Source organism: Hyla sarda, chromosome 2, assembly GCF_029499605.1.
Source record: "Hyla sarda isolate aHylSar1 chromosome 2, aHylSar1.hap1, whole genome shotgun sequence".
NCBI lineage: Eukaryota > Metazoa > Chordata > Amphibia > Anura > Hylidae > Hyla > Hyla sarda.
The window spans coordinates 277689437-277709060 of NC_079190.1; the positions used below are offsets into that span (position 1 = coordinate 277689437).

The 19624-nt window shown below is 42.2% G+C and overlaps 1 protein-coding gene across 2 annotated transcripts in view; it reads right to left on the reverse strand.

Moving 5' to 3' along the window:
* Positions 1–2276: 2276 nt before the first annotated feature.
* The window catches only part of NCDN (neurochondrin), a 28294-nt gene continuing 10946 nt past the window's right edge, over positions 2277–19624 (reverse strand). For both annotated transcript variants that reach the window (XM_056557203.1, XM_056557204.1), the window contains exons 2-7: positions 17699–17830; positions 13462–14460; positions 10832–11073; positions 8643–8870; positions 4888–5030; positions 2277–3168 (exon numbers count right to left, since the gene is read on the reverse strand). In XM_056557203.1, the coding sequence (XP_056413178.1) occupies positions 2732–3168; positions 4888–5030; positions 8643–8870; positions 10832–11073; positions 13462–14460; positions 17699–17818 (2169 nt within the window). In that variant the 5' untranslated portion in view covers positions 17819–17830 and the 3' untranslated portion in view covers positions 2277–2731. The remainder of the gene's footprint in view (positions 3169–4887; positions 5031–8642; positions 8871–10831; positions 11074–13461; positions 14461–17698; positions 17831–19624) is intronic.

Genomic DNA, 19624 nt, shown 5'->3' on the forward strand with positions numbered 1-19624 from the left:
CTATTCAGTTTTTTTTTACAGGAAAAAAAAAAAAAAAGACTGTGCATAATAAATTTTACTTTTAAGTCAATGGGAAACATATGATATTAAAAGGGGTACTCCGCTGCTCAAGGTTTGGAACAAACTGTTCCAAACCTTGGAGTCGGCAGCTCGTGACGTCATAGCCCGCCCCCTCCCATAGACTTGCATTGAGGGGGGTGGGGTGTGATGCCATAAGGGGCAGGGCTATGACGCCACAAACTCCCGGCGCCGGCTCCAGTGTTCGGAACAGTTTGTTCCAAACGCTGAGCAGCGGAGTACCCCTTTCATATCATCCGTTTGCATCAGATTTTTTCAATCCGTTCTTGCACCGTTTTTTTGGCAAAATTATGTCACTTGTCCATTATATTTTTTCTTTTTAATAGTCCATTAAAATAACAGACAAATGGCATCCTGTTGCATCAGTTTACATCCTTTTGTTAGTATGAACCATTTCCATGTGAACCCAGCCTAAACTCATACATGTATTGATATTAACAGTTATTTTCTCTCTCATTTTATATGAATTCATAGTCAAACTAGTGAATGATGATTTTCTCTACTGTTTTAATTTTATTTGTGAAGGATACACCATTGTTTTCACATCAGGACTTGTGTGACTTTATACTATTCTGGGAAAGTAGAGCTATCTAATCTCATCAATAGACATATGTGATTCAGGTATTAAGAACACAACCATGGGCTCCAGCATAGATGTAGGGAGAGTATTTACTTTCAAGAAGGCAGTAAATACATTACTGGGGATATTCAGGAATAGAAAAACAGAGCTAATTTCTATTAAAACAGCACCACCCCTGTGTGTGTTATTACAACTAGGCTCCATTCACTTCAATGGAACTGAGCTGCAACACCACACACAATCTCTAAACAAGTGTGGTGCTGTTTTTGGAAGAAATTGGCTCTAACTGTGGAAAAGCCCTTTAAGAAGATGAAGTAGTAAAAGGTTTCAAAACCGCTTATAGGTTTCAGCTGGTAGGCCATTCATAGTTTTTCATAGTGACTTTATATTGCATTCTTATAATAAACAGAGCATATCTAAAATATCAAACAATAATGGACTGTCTATGGCCAGACATCAAATAGCTCAATATAAACACATATTCATCAGGATTCCTTAAAGGGGTATTTCGGGTTTAAACATCTTATCCCCTATCCAAAGGATAGGGGATAAGATGTCTGATCGCAGGGGTCAGGCCGCTGGGGAACCCTGCGATTAGAGATGAGCGAACTTACAGTAAATTCGATTCGTCACGAATTTCTTGGCTCGGCGGTTGCTGACTTTTCCTGCATAAATTAGTTCAGCTTTTCGGTGCTCCGGTGGGCTGGAAAAGGTGGATACAGTCCTAGGAAAGAGTCTCCAGCCCACCGGAGCACCTGAAAGCTGAACTAATTTATGCAGGAAAAGTCAGCAACCGCCGAGCCGAGAAGTTCGTGACGAATCGAATTTACTGTAAGTTCGCTCATCTCTACCTGCGATCTCTGTGAAGCTCCCGGCATTCTGTGCCAAGCACTGCCTCCGAATCTGAGACATGACGTCACGGCCTCTATAGGAGGGGGTCGTGACAGAATGCTGGGGGCTGCACAGAGATCGCGGGAGTCCCCAGCGGTGCGACCCCTGCGATCATACATCTTATTCCCTATCCTTTGGATAGGGAATAAGATGTATAAACCAGCAATACCCCTTTAACAGTCTATGAGATAGAACAAACGGAATTCCTGGTAAAGAAAGGGATATGCTGAACAAATATGCATGTTTCAATATAGAACAATAAGTGCATGTAAAGTCCAGAACCCATATACATGTTAAAAGGGGTACTTTATTTATTTATTTATTTTTTTAAATCAACTGGTGCCACAAAGTTAAACAGATTTGTCAATTACTTCTATTAAAAAAAATCTTAATCCTTACAGTACTTATTAACTGCTGAATACTACAGATGACATTATTTTCTTTTTGGAACACAGAGCTCTCTGCTGAATCACGAGCACAGTGCTCTCTGCTGACATCTCTGTCCATTTTAAGAACTGTCCAGAGTAGGAGAAAATCCCCATAGCAAACATATGCTGCTCTGGACAGTTCCTTAAATGGACAGAGATGTCCGCAGAGAGCACTGTGTTCCAAAAAGAAAATAATTTCTTCTGTAGTATTCAGCAGCTAAGTGCTGGAAGGATTAAGATTTTTAATAGAAGTAATTTACAAATCTATTTAACTTTCTGGCACCAGTTGATTTAAAAAAAAAAAAAAAAAAAAAAAAAAGTTTCCACCGGAGTACCCTTTTCAATTACTGTGTGTGCCAAAGTTTGGGGAAAATTTATTTATAATTTTTTTTTTTTTTTTTTAAGAAGCCAGTGCAAAGGTTCTGGAGCTGTGCTGGCTCTGAATTAGACATCGTATATTATCAATAACCATGCCTAAAAAAAGCATATTCATATATTTCAGTTCTACAAAACATGCATATGCATATATGATGATTTTTTGGGATAGTCATCGCTTCTCACATCGGCAGGTTTTAGACTCAAATTTAAATAGAACTCCTCTGAGCCCCCAATAGAAGTCTTACTCCCTCCATGAAGCCACTTCTTCTATAATTGGGTAGACACGGTGAGTGCAGGATTCATTTCTACTATTTACTGTTAAATAGAAGTGTTATTTTTCTAACAAGTAGACACTACTCTGCTGAAAAGTGACTGCTCAGAGCATTTCAGACAAACATTGTTCTAGGGCAGCCATGCCAAATAGATTAGCCTTCTCTACACCTCCATGATGCTGGATAAGCTCTCTGCACGGGACACTGACCTGAGCCAGCTGTGTGAGAAGGGCCTGCAGCACAGTCACTAGCTCTAAGTCCACAGATTGCGGTGACACCTTATCTAGTAGGCCCAGCAAGTCTTGTAACCAGCCAGATGTAAGCACCAGAGAGGACAACCAGGGTAACAGAGGAAGGCAGGCAGAAAAAGCTTGTACCCCCAGGAACCACAATTCAGAGATGTCTGTCCACGCCGCTGCATAGCTGTCACTGAGGACAATATGTGGCTTTTCTTCATCAGGGTGACTGGACATCACATGGCAATGGCTCAAGAACTTGATGACTGCCAAAAAGAAATCTTGGGAGAAACTTTCTTGAAGAACTGTAACAAAAAAGCCCCACAAAAACAAAAATACCCAAAATTAGACTCTTGCATCAGTTATTATAAATATAATAACCCACAATGAACAAAGAGCAACTTCATAAATAAGAGGCATTATTCTAAAAAAATATCCAAAAACACAGTTTACTTCTGTCAATGTGACATGTGGACAGGAGATGCCCACTAAGCATAAAGATTCATGCTGAGTGGGCATTTCCTATCCGCATGGCACATCAGTTAAAGTATTGAAAAAGTGGACGAGACTGGCAGTGGGACGGTTAAGATGACATCTTTGTTATATTCTATGTAGCTCCAACAGGATAGTAAAATATTCCTAATGTCCAGAGAACCTTTAAAGGGGTACTCTGGCGGAGAACATTTTTTTTTTTATTAATCAACTGGTGCCAGAAAGTTAAACAGATTTGTAAATGACTTCTATTTAAAAATCTTAATCCTTCCAATACTGCTGCTGTATGCTCCAGAGGAAGTTCTTTTTGAATTTCCTTTCTGTCTGACCACAGTGCTCTCTGATGACACCTCTGTCCATGTCAGGAACTGCCCAGAGCAGGAGAGGTTTGCTATGGGCATTTGCTCCTGCTCCGGGCAGTTCCAGACATGGTGTCAGAACAGCACTGTGGTCAGGCAGAAAAGAACAACTCAACTTCCTCTGTAGTATACAGCAGCTGATAAGTACTGGAAAGATTAAGATTTTTAAATAGAAGTAATTTACAAATCTGTTTAACTCTCTAGCACCAGTTGATTTAAAAAAATAAATAAATAAAACTGTCAGCAGCTAAATAGGGGTAAAAATAAGCCAATGGCATAATAGGGCTTTTTATCAGAATTCAAGGCATACATTTTATTGCTCCATAGATCTTTACACTGGCAGAGGCCGGATCGAAGTGATATGGCAATCATCCATTTAGAGGTCATCTGTGTGGGTCCAAATTAGGATGAGAGGTATACTTTGGCCAAGTGAGAAAAGCTACAATAATGAATACACAGACAAGCTGGTACGAAGTCAGTAATGTGCTGATCTGTTTATAAGGCAGAGCTACCCACTTCTTATACACTGGGTATATACTAAGTGTATGTCACAGGTTATACAATTATACATAGCAATTAACCAAAGGACACCGGCTTGCCATCTCAGCCCTTGGCCAATCTCCCAGAAACTCCTCAGCTCAGCCATTCCTTCCTGAGAACTCATATACTGGTACAAAGTAGAACCAACTTCTTAGCCTCTCTCAAATTCTGCTTATTTTCTAACAAATTCTGTACTTTGACAATATTAACTGTTTAGTTTCCATAACAGACGGTTACTTCGATCACAGACGTTTAACCCATCTGGATGCCATAGTCAATAACAAGCACAGCATCTAGGTGGTTCCAAAGTGGTTATCCTCTTATCTGGTGGGGAATATTTATCAAAACCAGTGCTGAGGAAAAGTTAACCAGTTGCCTATAGCAACCAATCAGATTGCTTCTTTCATTTTTCAGTGTCCTTTTTCAAAAATGAAAGAAGCACTGATTGGTTTCTATAGGCAACTGGTCAACTTTTCCTCTGGACAGGTTTTGTGCAGTAGCCACAGCAATAGCAGGGGTTTGCCTATCTCTTTAGTATAGAATGAACATGTATGCACTTGGAAGGTAGGAAAGATAACTGAGTGAGCATTCAACTGAGTGAGTCAAAGAATGGGTTTTAATAGCTCATGTTACCTAGAGAAGAAGCATGTAAACGACTCATCATCAGTCCTAGAGTGGAAATGTTCGCCACAAGAACCAGCTGGCCTTCCTTTGTCAGTAGTACAGGAAGAGACTGCATAAGAAGTTTCAGAAGGGTCACAAAGCAGCTTTCCTGACTGTTAGTTGTAAAAACAAAATAAAATAAATGAATCATACTGGTGAATGTGTGAAAACGCTGTAATAATAAGAAAAATATATATTGCAGGCATAAACTTAACAGAAAGAATGGATAACGTAATCTTATAATGTAGAGCAAAATGGTTGCTGTAAAGAATATATTGCTAGCCTGGTACCTGCTTGAACAATCATGTGCACAATGATACAGTGGAGAGACACAGGCATTTTCTTTAAAAATGACAGCAAATGCAGTATAAAACAAATCAAGTGCTTTTAAAGAGGAATTCCGTCATTTGATGCTCTATTTTTGTTATTTTATGGGGAATACTTTTTCTCATAGCTCTGGGTTATGCTATCCCTGTGTTATTCCTCCCCAAAATGTACAAAAGTTTGCAACTGGGTTTTACCATTGTCCTTGTCAAATGGGTGTATCCCTTCACAGTGACAGTGTACAGCCAGTGCTAAGCATGTCCGACAGTATAGGATCCCAATCTATTGATAGGGGAATAGTAACATCCAGTTGTAAATCCATTCCAAAATATTTTAGAGTCACAAAAAAGAGGAATGATACATTGCAGAGTTTGGTGCAGACTCGGGAACAGATGCTTGACAAAGGAGGCGTTGCCACTGAAACGTTGCAGACGTTCCTACCAAACCAGCAGTGAATGGAGACGGCCGGATAAGAGTGTTGCTGCAGCTGTACATGGAAGCCTGGGAAGCCTCATAGGTCTCCTGACAACATCCTGCGGTTGATCTTGACACACATTGGGCGATTACTTATTGTTTTATTTATTTGTAATAGTGAATTTTGCTGAAATGGTTTTGGGGGGGCATGTCGCTTTTAGGAAGCCCCTATGGTGCCATAACAGCAAAAAAACACAAAAAAAAAAAAAAAACACATGGCATACCATTTTGGAAACTACACCCCTCAAGGTACGTAACAAGGGGTACAGTGAGCCTTAACACCCCCCACAGGTGTTTAGGGACTTTTCAATAAAGTGGGATGTGTAAATTACATTTTTTTTTTTTTTTCACTAAAATTCATTTTTCCCCCCAAATTTACCATTTTTCCAAGAGGTAATAGGAGAAAATGCCCCCCAATCTCTTCTGAGCATGGAAATACCCCATGTGTGGACATCAAGTGCAATGCGGGTGCACTACAATGCTCAGAAGAGAAGGTGCCACATTTGGCTTATTAACAGCAAATTTGCTGAAATTGTTTTGGGGGGGGGCATGTCGCATATAGGAAGCCCCACATGGCATACTATTTTGGAAACGACAGCCCTCAATGAACGTAACAAGGGGTACAGTGAGCCTTTACAACCCACAGGTGTTTGACAAATTTCTGCTAAAGTTGGACGTGAAAATGAAAAATTAGATTTTTTTCACCAAAATGCTGGTGTTAACCCAAATTTTTCATTTTCACAAGGGGTAATATGAGAAAAAGCCTCCCAAAATTTGTAACCCCGTTTCTGCTGAGTAAGGAAATAGCCCATATGTGGATGTAAAGTGCTCTGCTGGCGAACTACAATGCTCAGAAGAGAAGGAGCGCCACTGGGCTTTTGGAGAGAGACTTTGCTTGGAATAGAAGTCAGGGGCTATGTGAGTCTACAAAGCCCCTGTGCTACCAAAACAGTGGACCCCCCCCCACATATGACCATATTTCGGAAACTACACCCCTCACGGAATGTAATAAGGGGTACAGTGAGCATTTACAACCCAATGGCGTTTGACAGATGTTTGCAACAGTGGGCTGTGCAAATAAAAAATGTAATGTTTCATGGACCACTGTTACAAAAACCTGTCAGACACCAGTGAAGTGTAAATGGTCTCTGTACCCCTTATCACATTACATAAGGGGTGTAGTTTCCAAAATGGGGTGACATGGGGGGGGGGGGGGGGGGTTCCACCGTTCTGGCACCATGGGGGCTTTGAAAACACACATGGCCTTCAATTCCAGACACATTCTCTCTCCAAAAGTCCAATGTCACTCCTTCTCTTCTGAGCATTGTAGTTTCCCCGCAGAGCACTTTACATCCACATATGGGGTATTTCCATACTTAGAAGAAATGGTGCTACAAATTTTGAACTTTTTTCCTATTTGCCCTTGTGAAAATAAAAAATATAGGGTAACACCAGCATTTTAGTGAAAGTTTTTTTCATTTTCACATCCAACTTTAACAAAAATTCGACCTGTGGGGTGTTAAGCCTCACTACACCCCTACGTTCCGCGAGGGGTGTAGTTTCTAAAATGGGGTCAAGTGTTTTTTTTTTTTCGTTTAAATCAGAACTGTTGTAACGATCAGCCACCCCAGTGCAAATTACCTCAAAATGTCTCAAAGTGTAAAAATGAATTTTTTTGCAATATGCTGGTGTAGACCCCAACTTTACCTTTTCATTAAGGGGTAAAAGGTATAAAGCCCCCCAAAATTTGTTAGGCAATGTCTCCCGAGTACGGAAATACCCCATATGTGGCCCTAAACTGTTGCCTTGAAATACCACAGGGCTCCGAAGTGAGAGAGCGCCATGCACATTTGAGGCCTAAATTAGGGATTTGAATAGGGATGGACCCGGATGCAAGAATTGCACTTGCCTCCGATACCAAAATTACCCTATGGCAGTGTTTCCCAAGCAGGGTACCTCCAGCTGTTGCAAAACTCCCAGCATGCCTGGATAGTCAATGGCTGTCCGGCAATGCTGGGAGTTGTTGTTTTGCAACAGCTGGGGGGCAAACCTCCAGCTGTCGCAAAACTACAACTCCCAGGATGCCCTTTGGCTGTCCATGCATGCTGGGGGTTGTAGTTATGCAACAGCTGGAGGCACACTGGTTGCAAAACACAGAGTTTGTTACTTAACTCAGTGTTTCCCAACCCGTGTGCCTCCAGCTGTTGCAAAACTACAACTCCCAGCATGCATGGTCTGTCAGTGCATGCTGGACAGTCTTGGCATGCTTTGAATTGTAGTTTTGCAATATCTGGAGTGCTACAGTTTGGACACCACTGTATAGTGGTCTCCAAACTGTGCCCTTCCAGATGTTGCAAAACTACAAATCCCAGCATGCCGACTGTCCAGGCATGCTGGGAGTTGTACTTCTGCAACATTTGAAGGGCCAGATGTTACAAAACTACAACTCCCAGCATGCCAGGACTGTCTAGTTTTGCAACATCTGGATGAGCACAGTTTGGAGACCACTGCCAAAGGCTGTCTGGGCATGCTGGCAGGTGTAGTTTGGCAACTCCTAAAAGGCAGCAGTGAAGATCACTTACCACTGATCTTCACTGCTGCCTCCGCCTCCTTTCTGCCACCGGTCCCGCCGCTGCCTGCTGCAATCGCTGGTCTTAACGGTCCCTGCACATTCTGGCCCCCGCTCTGCCCAGATATCCAGGACCCCCCAGGGGTATGCGCGGGGTGCCTGCTGAATGATTTCAGCAGGTATCTCGGTCCGGTCCCTGCCCGGTGGGGACCGGAATTCCCCCGGAGGCGTACAGGTGCGCCCTGGGTCCTTAAGGGGTTAATATTTTGGGAACCTCTAGTCTAAATGTTTAGAAAGTTTCTATTTGTTACTCCCAAAGTGTTATTAAAAAAGCATGGTTAAGGTGTCTACTACCTACCCAACAAACGTTGGCTCCGTCACCACCACATTGAGGAAGACCCCGCAGCAGCTCTGTAGACTTAGCTGGGCCTCATACTTTCTCTCTGCAGTTACCTCTTTCTCAGAGGAGAATATCTCCCACTTTTGTTGGTAATATTCACAGAGCAGGGCAGGAACTCCTTCAGAGATGAGGATTTTTCGTGGACCTTCTTCAGCACTCAAATGGCACAGAGCAGGAAGCAAGAACCTGGAGAAAAAATATCATTTATGAAAATATGTTTACTTTTATACAACACTCTACCTAAAACAAGATAAAAAAAATATATAGACCAATAACATTCTTTAGGTGCACTATGCCATTGCCATAACTTGTCTTGGAAACAGGCAAGGCATACACTGTATACATCAAAGGATGAAAAAGATAAATAAAGCCACAACCCAAACTTTATTAGGAACTTTTTACGGTTTTAACATGTAACATAACCCAACAGGTTTTTCACTTCCCACACAACTTGTGTCTAAAATCGCTTGCCATCTGCCAAACTGTTTTTATGCTATATGGGTGTTTCCTTACTTTTAAGTAAACATATAAAGATAATAATTGGATGACACTGTTCAGCTAATAGATCTCTCCCAGACCGGCACCATGTTTATTTTTTTTTTTATTTTTACAATGTGTTCTGGTGAAAAAAAAAAGAAATTGCCAGTGGTGGTTTATTGAGAATTAAATGGGCAGTCTCATTAAAACTAATTTTTGCTATTGCACTCCTTATGGTAAATAAGAAATATTTCTAATATACTTTGTTTAAAAAAAATGTTGTTTTCTATGTTTTATTCGTGCTTAAAATAGCTCAAGAGCACATTTTCCCCCAACTCATACACAGACTTTGGACCAAAGCCCAAACACAGGAAGTTCCGCCTGCTGAGGGGGGGGGGGGGGGGGTGTCCAACCAACAGCATATGGCAGTTATGTGTGAGAGGAGCTATGATTGGATGAGGCTGGACACTCCTCCCCCCCCCCCTCAGCACTCCATGCAGCACTTCCTGTGTTTGGGCTTTGGTCCAAAGTCTGTGTATGAGTTGGGGGAAAATGTGCTCTTGAGTTTTTTTAAGCACGAATAAAACATAGAAAACTAAATTTTTATTTTTTTTTTTTTTAAAACAAAGTACATAAAATATATTTTTTACCATAAGGAGTGCAATAGCAAAAATAATTTTTAATGAGAGTTACCCTTTAAGAAAAAAATAATAAAAAAGGACCAGCTTTTTGTCCGTTCACATTTTTTACATCTGTAATTGTTGTTGGTGATTGAGGGGGTGGTAGGGGGCTTCCAAGAAGCGGCTGTAGAACTTAGGCTTAGTTTCTATTAGACACAAATACAAAATAAGTCCTGCTTGTCCAGCACTAACTACACAGAATCTTAGCTCAGGTGTACATGTGGCTTACTACCAGCCACCCAACAGAACAGTCAACAGAAATGTGTTACTCACACAAGGTAAATGTCTCCTTCTGAGACTGTACCTCGGAACTCCACTTCTTATCAGAGGTTCCTCACAGCCTCTTAATGCAGATTTGGTTACACCTTTTCTAAGCCCAGTATTAATCAGCCTCAGCCCCTGTTCTGACTTAGGCCAACCTGAGAACCTGGACCGGACCAAGAAGGAGATGAAAGACCCCACTACCAAACTTTCATCCCAAAAATATTCAGGCCAATAATAGGATTGAACAGTTTCCTTAGCAAGCTAAATCTCACCAAGGATTTTAACTCTTTCCTGGATTCCCCTTATTTCACCCAGCATTCCCTGGATAGAATATGCACTTTTTTAAGCCTACTGTCCACATACAACATGTATTTTAGTAAAATATAGTGATCCCTAATGACCATTCCGGTCACTTTCTCACACTTTTTAGACCACCAGTAATAAAGGAATATGAATTGCAATCCAAAGTTTAGTGGTCACCCCTGAGTACAGCATGCCTTATGAAAAATGAGACACAGATACATAGACTTTTGCTAACTTTTTAATAGGGGGTTAATAAACACAGTCTGCTGGCAATGGGTTCAAAGCTAAACAATGAGGCCCAATAGCAGTTCCAGGTCCCTCCTTCTGTCCTTTGTAGCAGGTTCTGCATAGGACTGAAAAACAGTGAAGTGGTCCCTTATAATGCAGGATGTAAAAGGGATTAAGACACAAAACTCATGCTACCTTATGGCATCTCCAGGCCACACTGCACCCCAGCTGCTGCTCAGTAATGCCATCTGGGATGCTTCCTTGAGTTGGTTTCTGTAGGTAACTCCTCGCTGAAACCATGTTCTCATGTAATGTATAAGGAAAGGCAGCAGCTGGATGACCTCCTTCCTAAAACAAGATGTTTCTTCTGCAAGCCATGCTCCCAGCAACCTGACCGAAGCCAGTATAAAAGGATCCTCCATTCTTTCCCAACCTACCTGAAACATGAAAAAATGTAAAATGTATATAGTACTGAACAATACAAATGTGAACCTTAAACATTTGCATTTCTGTTAGGGTATATTCACAAGGGGTACTCTTACTGCAATACATGACAGAGATTCCAAGGGTACGGTAGCTCATCGGTGGCTGGCTCTTTCCCAACTAATACAATTGGAATAAATGCCATGTGTTGTGTAGTACGCCCCAGAATACAAAAACATACAGAACTTTGTGCCAACATAGCATTTTTTCCCCCATTAGTTACATTCATGAATATTTTAGCACATTTTAAGATAATTTTTGTGAGCAAAAGAAATTATAAAGCCTAGGAGTCACAGGAACGGGTCTTAAAAAGCTGATATCGCAAAGGGTTGGCTTTACCAGGCAGCAATGGATTGGTGGGTGGCAAATATAGAGTTAAAAAAATATATATTTATATTTAGGCAGGTGGAAAAAAAAAAAACACAACTACTGTCACTGGGCCAAGGTTCCCCAATGCACAGCACTTTTTGGGTCACCATGAGTAGCCAAGATGAGATACCGATTCCAGAAGTGCTACGTATTGGATACAGGGCCCAGTGACAGTGGTGAGGAAGGTACCTGCAGCCATTTTATTTATTTTATTTTTTCCCACCTGCCTGAGCACAAACATAAGTTCTAATCTTGGAATAGCTCCTTTATGGTCTATGCACACGTACAGTATTCTGCGCAGATTGGATGTACAGGATTTTTTGCTGCAGATTTCAATGTAAACACAGTTTCAAATCCTGCACATCAAATCTGTGCAGAATACTGTACGTGTGAATAGACCATTAAAGTGGTTTTCATTTACCTAAGTAATAAGTATCTGATCGGAGGTGGTCTGGGCATTAAGATCCCCACAATCACAAGAATGGAAGTCTCATCTAAAGATGTAACATTTCTGAAAATGTTTAAGCCATGGAAAAAAACATCCCATCTCTACTCTCACCCCAAGAGTTAAAGGGGTACTCCGGTGGGAAACCATTTTTCTTTTTAAATCAACTGGTGCCAGAAAGTTAAACAGATTTGTAAATTACTTCTATTTAAAAATCAAAATCCTTCCAGTACTTATCAGCTGCTGTATACTACAGAGGAAGTTGAGTTGTTCTTTCCTGTCTGACCACAGTGCTCTCTGCTTACACCTCTGTACATGTCAGGAGGTTTGCTCTGGGGATTTACTCCTATTCTGTACAGTTCCTGACACAGACAAAGGTGTCAGCAGAGAGCACTGTGATCAGACAGCAAAGAAACATACAACTTACTCTGTAGTATACAGCAGCTGATAAGTACTGGAAGGATTTAGATTTTTAAATAGAAGTCATTTACAAATCTGTTTAAACTTTCTGGCACCAGTTGATATGAAAAAAATAGTTTTCCCCCAGAGTATCCCATTAATGGAGCACAGCAGAGTGCATGATTGACTGCTGCTCAACACAATTGCTATAGGACTACTAAATACAGCCAAGAACTGATCTCTGCTATCTTTTGCCAGTCCTAAAGCAAGTGAAGTGAATGGAGCAGATGTTGGGCATGCACACTGCCTCTCCATTCACTTGGACAATCTACGTTCTAATAATCGTGATGATCAGATCACATACTTACCACTTATGCGGATTGGTGATAAGTCTTATCTTGGGATAAACCCTTTGAAGGATCAACTGGCTCCAGAAAGTTAAACAGATTTGTAAATTACTTCTATTAAAAAATCTTAATCCTTCCAATAATTATCAGCTACTGAAGTTGAGTTATTCTCATTTGTCTGGAAACAGTGCTCTCTGCTGACATATCTGCTTGTCTCAGGAACTGCACTGAGCAGAAGAGGTTTGCTATGGGGATTTGCTTCTACTCTGGACAGCTCCCGAGACACGTGTCATCAGAGAGCACTTAGACAGAAAAGAACAACTCAACTTCAGCAGCTCATGAGTACTGAAAGGATTAAGATTTGTTAGTAGAAGTAATTTACTTTCCGTTTAACTTTCTGGAGCCAGTTGATATATAAAAAACATTTTTTCCTGGATAACCCCTTTAAGCTCAGTTTTTAGTATGTAGAGTTGGTGAAATTTCTGCATGCATTTCTTTTTAGCAAAATCAAGATGATTCCAACCAGAAGACACAAATAAACAGTAAGAATTATGGGATGTGCAGATATTGCCGATTTGCTGCAAATTTTCTGTATGGTTTTTGCACAGGAAATCAATAGCAAATGTACAGTACAAAGCTAGTGCATTCAGTTTAGAAGTGCTGCCATAAACCAATTTCATGCGCATGCTTGGACTGTACTAGTTGTGTTTCATGTTATTACAGAAATATCTAGTCAGCCACAAACTGTTTATACTGCACACGAATCAGAAAAGGGCCCATACCTGCTGCAAATAGTATATGACCGCTGCGCATGCCTCTTGCATCACTTGGAGGAGCTGCAGCTTCTGATCCTCTCTAAGCACTGGATAACCTTCCTCTTTGGTACATTCCTGAATACCCATCTCAACAAGGGTATAACATGCTGTGGCAGGAGCTTGTCTTGAATCCAGTGGTAAGGGGTCTTCCAGTGCCATCCTTACCTCCACACATGCCAAGTTCACCAGCAGAGACAAGAATTTTGCCTTGTCTCCTCTTCCCTCAATCATGATCCAGGAAGATCCATATATATTGGAGAGACATGCTGCAAGCTTCAGTGCGGGGTCTCGCTGGGAAATACTTAGCTTACTACTCAGGATTTTAAGCAAACCTTTAGTTAGATGTCTTAGGCAGTTTGCTCCCCACGACGTCTCAATCAGAAGCGGTGATGGAGGAAGAAACACAGGAAGGATTTCTGCTAAGTGGAATTTATGACTGTCTCCTTCATTGTCAAAGTCTTCACTAAGTTTAACCAGCAGACACTGCAGTTCATTGCAGCTTTTCTTCCAAGATTTGTCTGGCAGAGAAGCGAGTAAAGATGTAAGTATTCTAAGGGCAGTTGTCCATCCATGATTCTGCTTAATATATGCCTCACACAGGGAAGATATTGTGCCACCAGTCACTAAGTGCTTGCCCCCCTCAGGAGAGGCAAGAATGCCTAGAAGACATTGGTAGGCATCCTCCACCATAGAGTTTAAATCTCCCAGGTCATCCTGGCAGGAGATATTGAGAGTTTCATTCAGAATTGGAATTTTATTGATAGACTGTGGATGCGAAGCAAGAGAAGGGTCTGTGCAGAAACAAGCCAGAAGAGTCAACCCAAGGCTTTGGTACAAGTAGTCCGGGCATCCATCTGGTGTATTCTTTGAAAACAGAAGGCGATTCAGGAAAGAAAAACCAACCACATCAAAGATCCTATGTCGTGCACCATTATCCAGTTCTTCAGCTTTTACACATTTTGTTATCTGAGGAAAATCAATGACAATAGTGTGATAAGTAATCTAACCTGTGGGCCACATTCTTAATATACACTGCTCAAAATAAAGGGAACACTAACAACACAAATACACTGCTCAAAATAAAGGGAACACTAACAACACAAATACACTGCTCAAAATAAAGGGAACACTAACAACACAAATACACTGCTCAAAATACAGGGAACACTAAAACAACACAATGTAACTCCAAGTCAATCACACTTCTGTGAAATCACACTGTCCACTCAGGAAGCAACACTGACAATCAATTTCACATGCTGTTGTGCAAATGGAACAGACAACAGGTGGAAATTGTAGGCAATTAGCAAGACACCCCCCAATAAAGGAGTGGTTCTGCAGGTGGTGACCACAGACCACTTCTCAGTTCTTACGCTTCCTGGCTGATGTTTTGGTCACTTTTGAATGGTGGCGGTGCTTTCACTCTAGTGGTAGCAAGAGACAGAGTCTACAACCCACACAAGTGGCTCAGGTAGTGCAGCTCATCCAGGAGGGCACATCAATGTGAGCTGTGGCAAGAAGGTTTGCTGTGTCTGTTAGCGTAGTGTCCAGAGCATGGAGGCGCAACCAGGAGACAGGCCAGTACATCAGGAGAGGTGGAGGAGGCCGTAGGAGGGCAACAACCCAGCAGCAGGACCGCTACCTACACCTTTGTGCAAGGAGGAGCAGGAGGAGCACTGACAGAGCCCTGCAAAATTACCTCCAGCAGGCCACAAATGTGAAACAGACTCCATGAGGGTGGTATGACAGCCTGACGTCCACAGGTGGGGGGTTGTGCTTACAGCCCAACACCGTGCAGGACGTTTGGCATTTGCCAGAGAACACCAAGATTGGCAAATTCCCCACTGGCGCCCTGTGCTCTTCACAGATTAAAGCAGGTTCACACTGAGCACATCTGACAGACGTGACAGTCTGGAGACGACGTGGAGAACGTTCTGCTGCCTGCAACATCCTCCAGCATGACCGGTATGGCGGTGGGTCAGTAATGGTGTGGGGTGGTATTTCTTTGGGGGGCCGCACAGCCCTCCATGTGCTTGCCAGAGGTAGCCTGACTGCCATTAGGTACCGAGATGAGATCCTCAGACCCCTTGTGAGACCATATGCTGGTGCGGTTGGCCCTGTGTTCCTCCTAACGCAAGACTATGCTAGATCTCATGTGGCTGGAGTGTGTCAGCAGTTCCTGCAAGAGGAAGGCATTGATGCTATGGACTGGCCTGCCCGTTCCCCAGACCTGAATCCGATTGAGCACATCTGGGACATCATGTCTCGCTCCATCCACCAATGCCACGTTGCACCACAGACTGTCCAGGAGTTGGCATCAGGAACATGCCCAGGCATTGTAGGGAGGTCATACGTGCACATGGAGGTCATACACACTACTGAACCTCATTTTGACATTACATCAAAGTTGTATCAGCCTGTAGTGTGGTTTTCCACTTTGATTTTGAGTGTAACTCCATATCCAGGCCTTCATGGGTTGATAAACTTTATTTCCATTGATATATTTTGCTGTCAGCACATTCAACTATATAAAGATGAAAGTATTTCATACGATTAGTTCATTCAGATCTAGGATGTGTTATCTTAGTGTTCCCTTTATTTTTTTGGGCAGTGTATCTTTCAGAGAGCTGTTGGTCAAACACTCACTCAGCCAACAGCTATCCTTTATTCCCCAAAACACATGCATATACCGGGCTCCTCAGATGTCTGAGACCCCAACTTATCCAGGGAATGAATGAGACACAGGACTGATGTGAACTGTGTCCCCTGCAAAGCAGTGTCCAGCCACTGAGGCTAGGCCGGAAAAACGTAGAAGGGGGACACAGCTCTAAAGTAGCATCTGTAACCCTTTATTCTCCTGTTAGGTTGGGGTCTCAGAGGTCAGACCCCCATCGATCATAAAGTAAAGGCAATTCCTAGTGATATTTTATGACATTATTATATGGTATTTCCCTTTTAGTGTGCATGGTTCAAGGGCATTGTGCCATTAAAAGGAAAACTGTCAGCCCATTCACACTAAACCTTATACACCGGGTTATAGTGTGGGTGAACAGGAGGTCCAACGAGGGCTCACTTAAATATGTCCAGTAGGTCCTGAGATATGTCCCCCAGAAGATTCACTGATGAATTCAGTGAATCGCGCAGCAGGGGTAGGGATTTGCAGGGGGCGGGGCTTCATCAGCTTAATTTACATATTAATTGTCTGTGACTCCACATCCTAGTGGAGTCTCTAAGCCCCCACCCCCTGTGCGTGATTCACTGAATTAAGCTGTGGATCTTCGAGGGACATCTCAGGACCTACTGGACATATTTAAGTAAGTGACCCCCTTGTTGGACTCCTGTTCACCCACACTATAAGGGGACATTCACACCACGTTTTTGCAATACAGTTCCCGTATACGTTTTGTATGTGAAAACTGTATGGAACCATATTGAAAACCATATGCATTGACTCTCCATTGAAAACCGTGTTTCAAAAGATGCATCAGGTTGTGTTTGTTTTGCATCCTGTACGGTTTTGTCAGTTTTTTTCCCCATACCCAAAACTGTAGTCTACCACGGTTTTTGGTCCGAGTAAAAAACTGTATACGTTTTTTTTTAAACATGGGAGTCAATGGGAACCGTACAGAACTGTATTTGCGTACGGTTCCATACGGTTTTCTCCTTATGGTTTTTGACTTTGCACAGTTTTTTTCTTGGAATTTCGATCAAACAAATGAAACTTTATTCATAATGGAGTGAAAAGTTAAAAACGTATACTTTTTTTCTTAAAAAACGGATGCAACCGGACATACTTTTTTAAACCGTATACGGGTTCAAATTTGTACACACGTTTTGATACAGTTTAGTCAGGTTTTGAGGAATCCGTTTTTCGTCAAAAACCTGATACGGGAACTGTATTGCAAAAACGTGGTGTGCATGCACCCTAACACAGTGTATAAGGTTTAGTGTGGGGGAACAAGCTAACAGTTTTCCTTTAAAAGATTTTACTTGGGATCCTTTCTGTGAAGGTTCCATAGTATTTTTAGGGTCTGATAAGGCAGTCTCCTGTGCTACTCAACCAATTAAAAAAATAAAATAAAAACTGGTTGGCTTCAGTTTTTAGATATTAAAAGCCTTTATGCAGAGATGAACTGTGCCAAGCAATGTTTTTTGTTTTTGTTTTTTAGAAGTTCAGACTTTTGCATGTTTTCTATTTTCTTACCAGAAGTAAAGCAGCAAACTGCTCACTGTCATTCTTTGCGGTTCGAAGAATTCCCAAGCAACGTTCCAGGGCAAGATTCTGGGTATTGCCACCTATGGGTGCCTCTGTCCCCGTAGCCATTATTTAAAGTATCTGGAAAAGACGAAAGGGCTAACCTTAGTAGAATAAAAAACATTACCAAAAGGAAGTTCTGTAATCTTTGACATTTAAAAGCGATTGGGTCACTAGGCTTATGGCCTATTAGCATTTAAAAGCGATTGGGTCACTAGGCTTATGGCCTATTAGCATTTAAAAGAGATTGGGTCACTAGGCTTATGGCCTATTAGCATACCCTAGTGACAGAGACACTGGCTACAATAACGTTTTGGTAACTTAATGAAGGAATAGCCCTAAGTAACTTGTATGCACATTTTGTATTTTTATCTTTAGGAAGTTCTGCATGTCTCAAGCTTTACTTGGCTCAGAATAGTAGCCATAAACATCCTTTTTATGTATTGTTTTACAATATTGGCTGGTATGGTGCTCGCTATGATTTCATAGGGTACATAAATACACAGGTTCTGCTATGGATTCAAAATTGTAAAATCCACAACTGCGGATTATACAACTGCAGATCCACAACTGTAGCCAGCTGAAAACCTGTCATACCTGTGGATAGGGGATAGCTTCTGATTATAAAGTAATCCCATAGTTTAGCTCTTATTGGTGTACAACAAATGTACAGTGGTCAGTGAAAGGCATTTCATAGGATTCCCTTATGTATGGAGGACACAGTAACCAGCTGAAAACCCTTCACACATCCCTTGTAGATGATGTGCCCCAATATGTCACCAGTGGGCACAGTAACCAGGCAATAACCCTTCACACATCCCTTGTAGATGACGTGCCCCAATATGTCACCAGTGGGCACAGTAACCAGCTAATAGCCCTTCACACATCCCTTGTAGATGACGCGCCCCAATATGTCACCAGTGGGCACAGTAACCAGCGAATAACCCTTTACAATACCCTTGTAGATGACGTGCCCCAATATGTCACCAGTGGGCACAGTAACCAAGCAATAACCCTTCACACATGCCTTGTAGATGACGCGCCCCAATATGTCACCAGTGGGCACAGTAACCAGGCAATAACCCTTCACACATCCCTTGTAGATGACGTGCCCCAATATGTCACCGGTGGGCACAGTAACCAGCGAATAACCCTTTACAATACCCTTGTAGATGACGTGCCCCAATATGTCACCAGTGGGCACAGTAACCAAGCAATAACCCTTCACACATGCCTTGTAGATGACGCGCCCCAATATGTCACCAGTGGGCACAGTAACCAGGCAATAACCCTTCACACATCCCTTGTAGATGACGTGCCCCAATATGTCACCGGTGGGCACAGTAACCAGCGAATAACCCTTTACAATACCCTTGTAGATGACGTGCCCCAATATGTCACCAGTGGGCACAGTAACTAGGCAATAACCCTTCACACATCCCTTGTAGATGACGCGCCCCAATATGTCGCCAGTGGGCACAGTAACCAGCGAATAACCCTTTACAATACCCTTGTAGATGACACACCCCAATATGTCACCAGTGGGCACAGTAACCAGTGAATAACCCTTTACACTACCCTTGTAGATGACGCGCCCCAATATGTCACCAGTGGGCACAGTAACCAGTGAATAACCCTTTACACTACCCTTGTAGATGACACGCCCCAATATGTCACCAGTGGGCACAGTAACCAGTGAATAACCCTTTACACTACCCTTGTAGATGACACGCCCCAATATGTCACAAGGTGGGCACAGTAACCAGTGAATAACCATATACACTACCCTTGTAGATGACACGCCCCAATATGTCACTAGTGGGCACAGTAACCAGGCAATAACCCTTCACACATCCCTTGTAGATGACGCGCCCA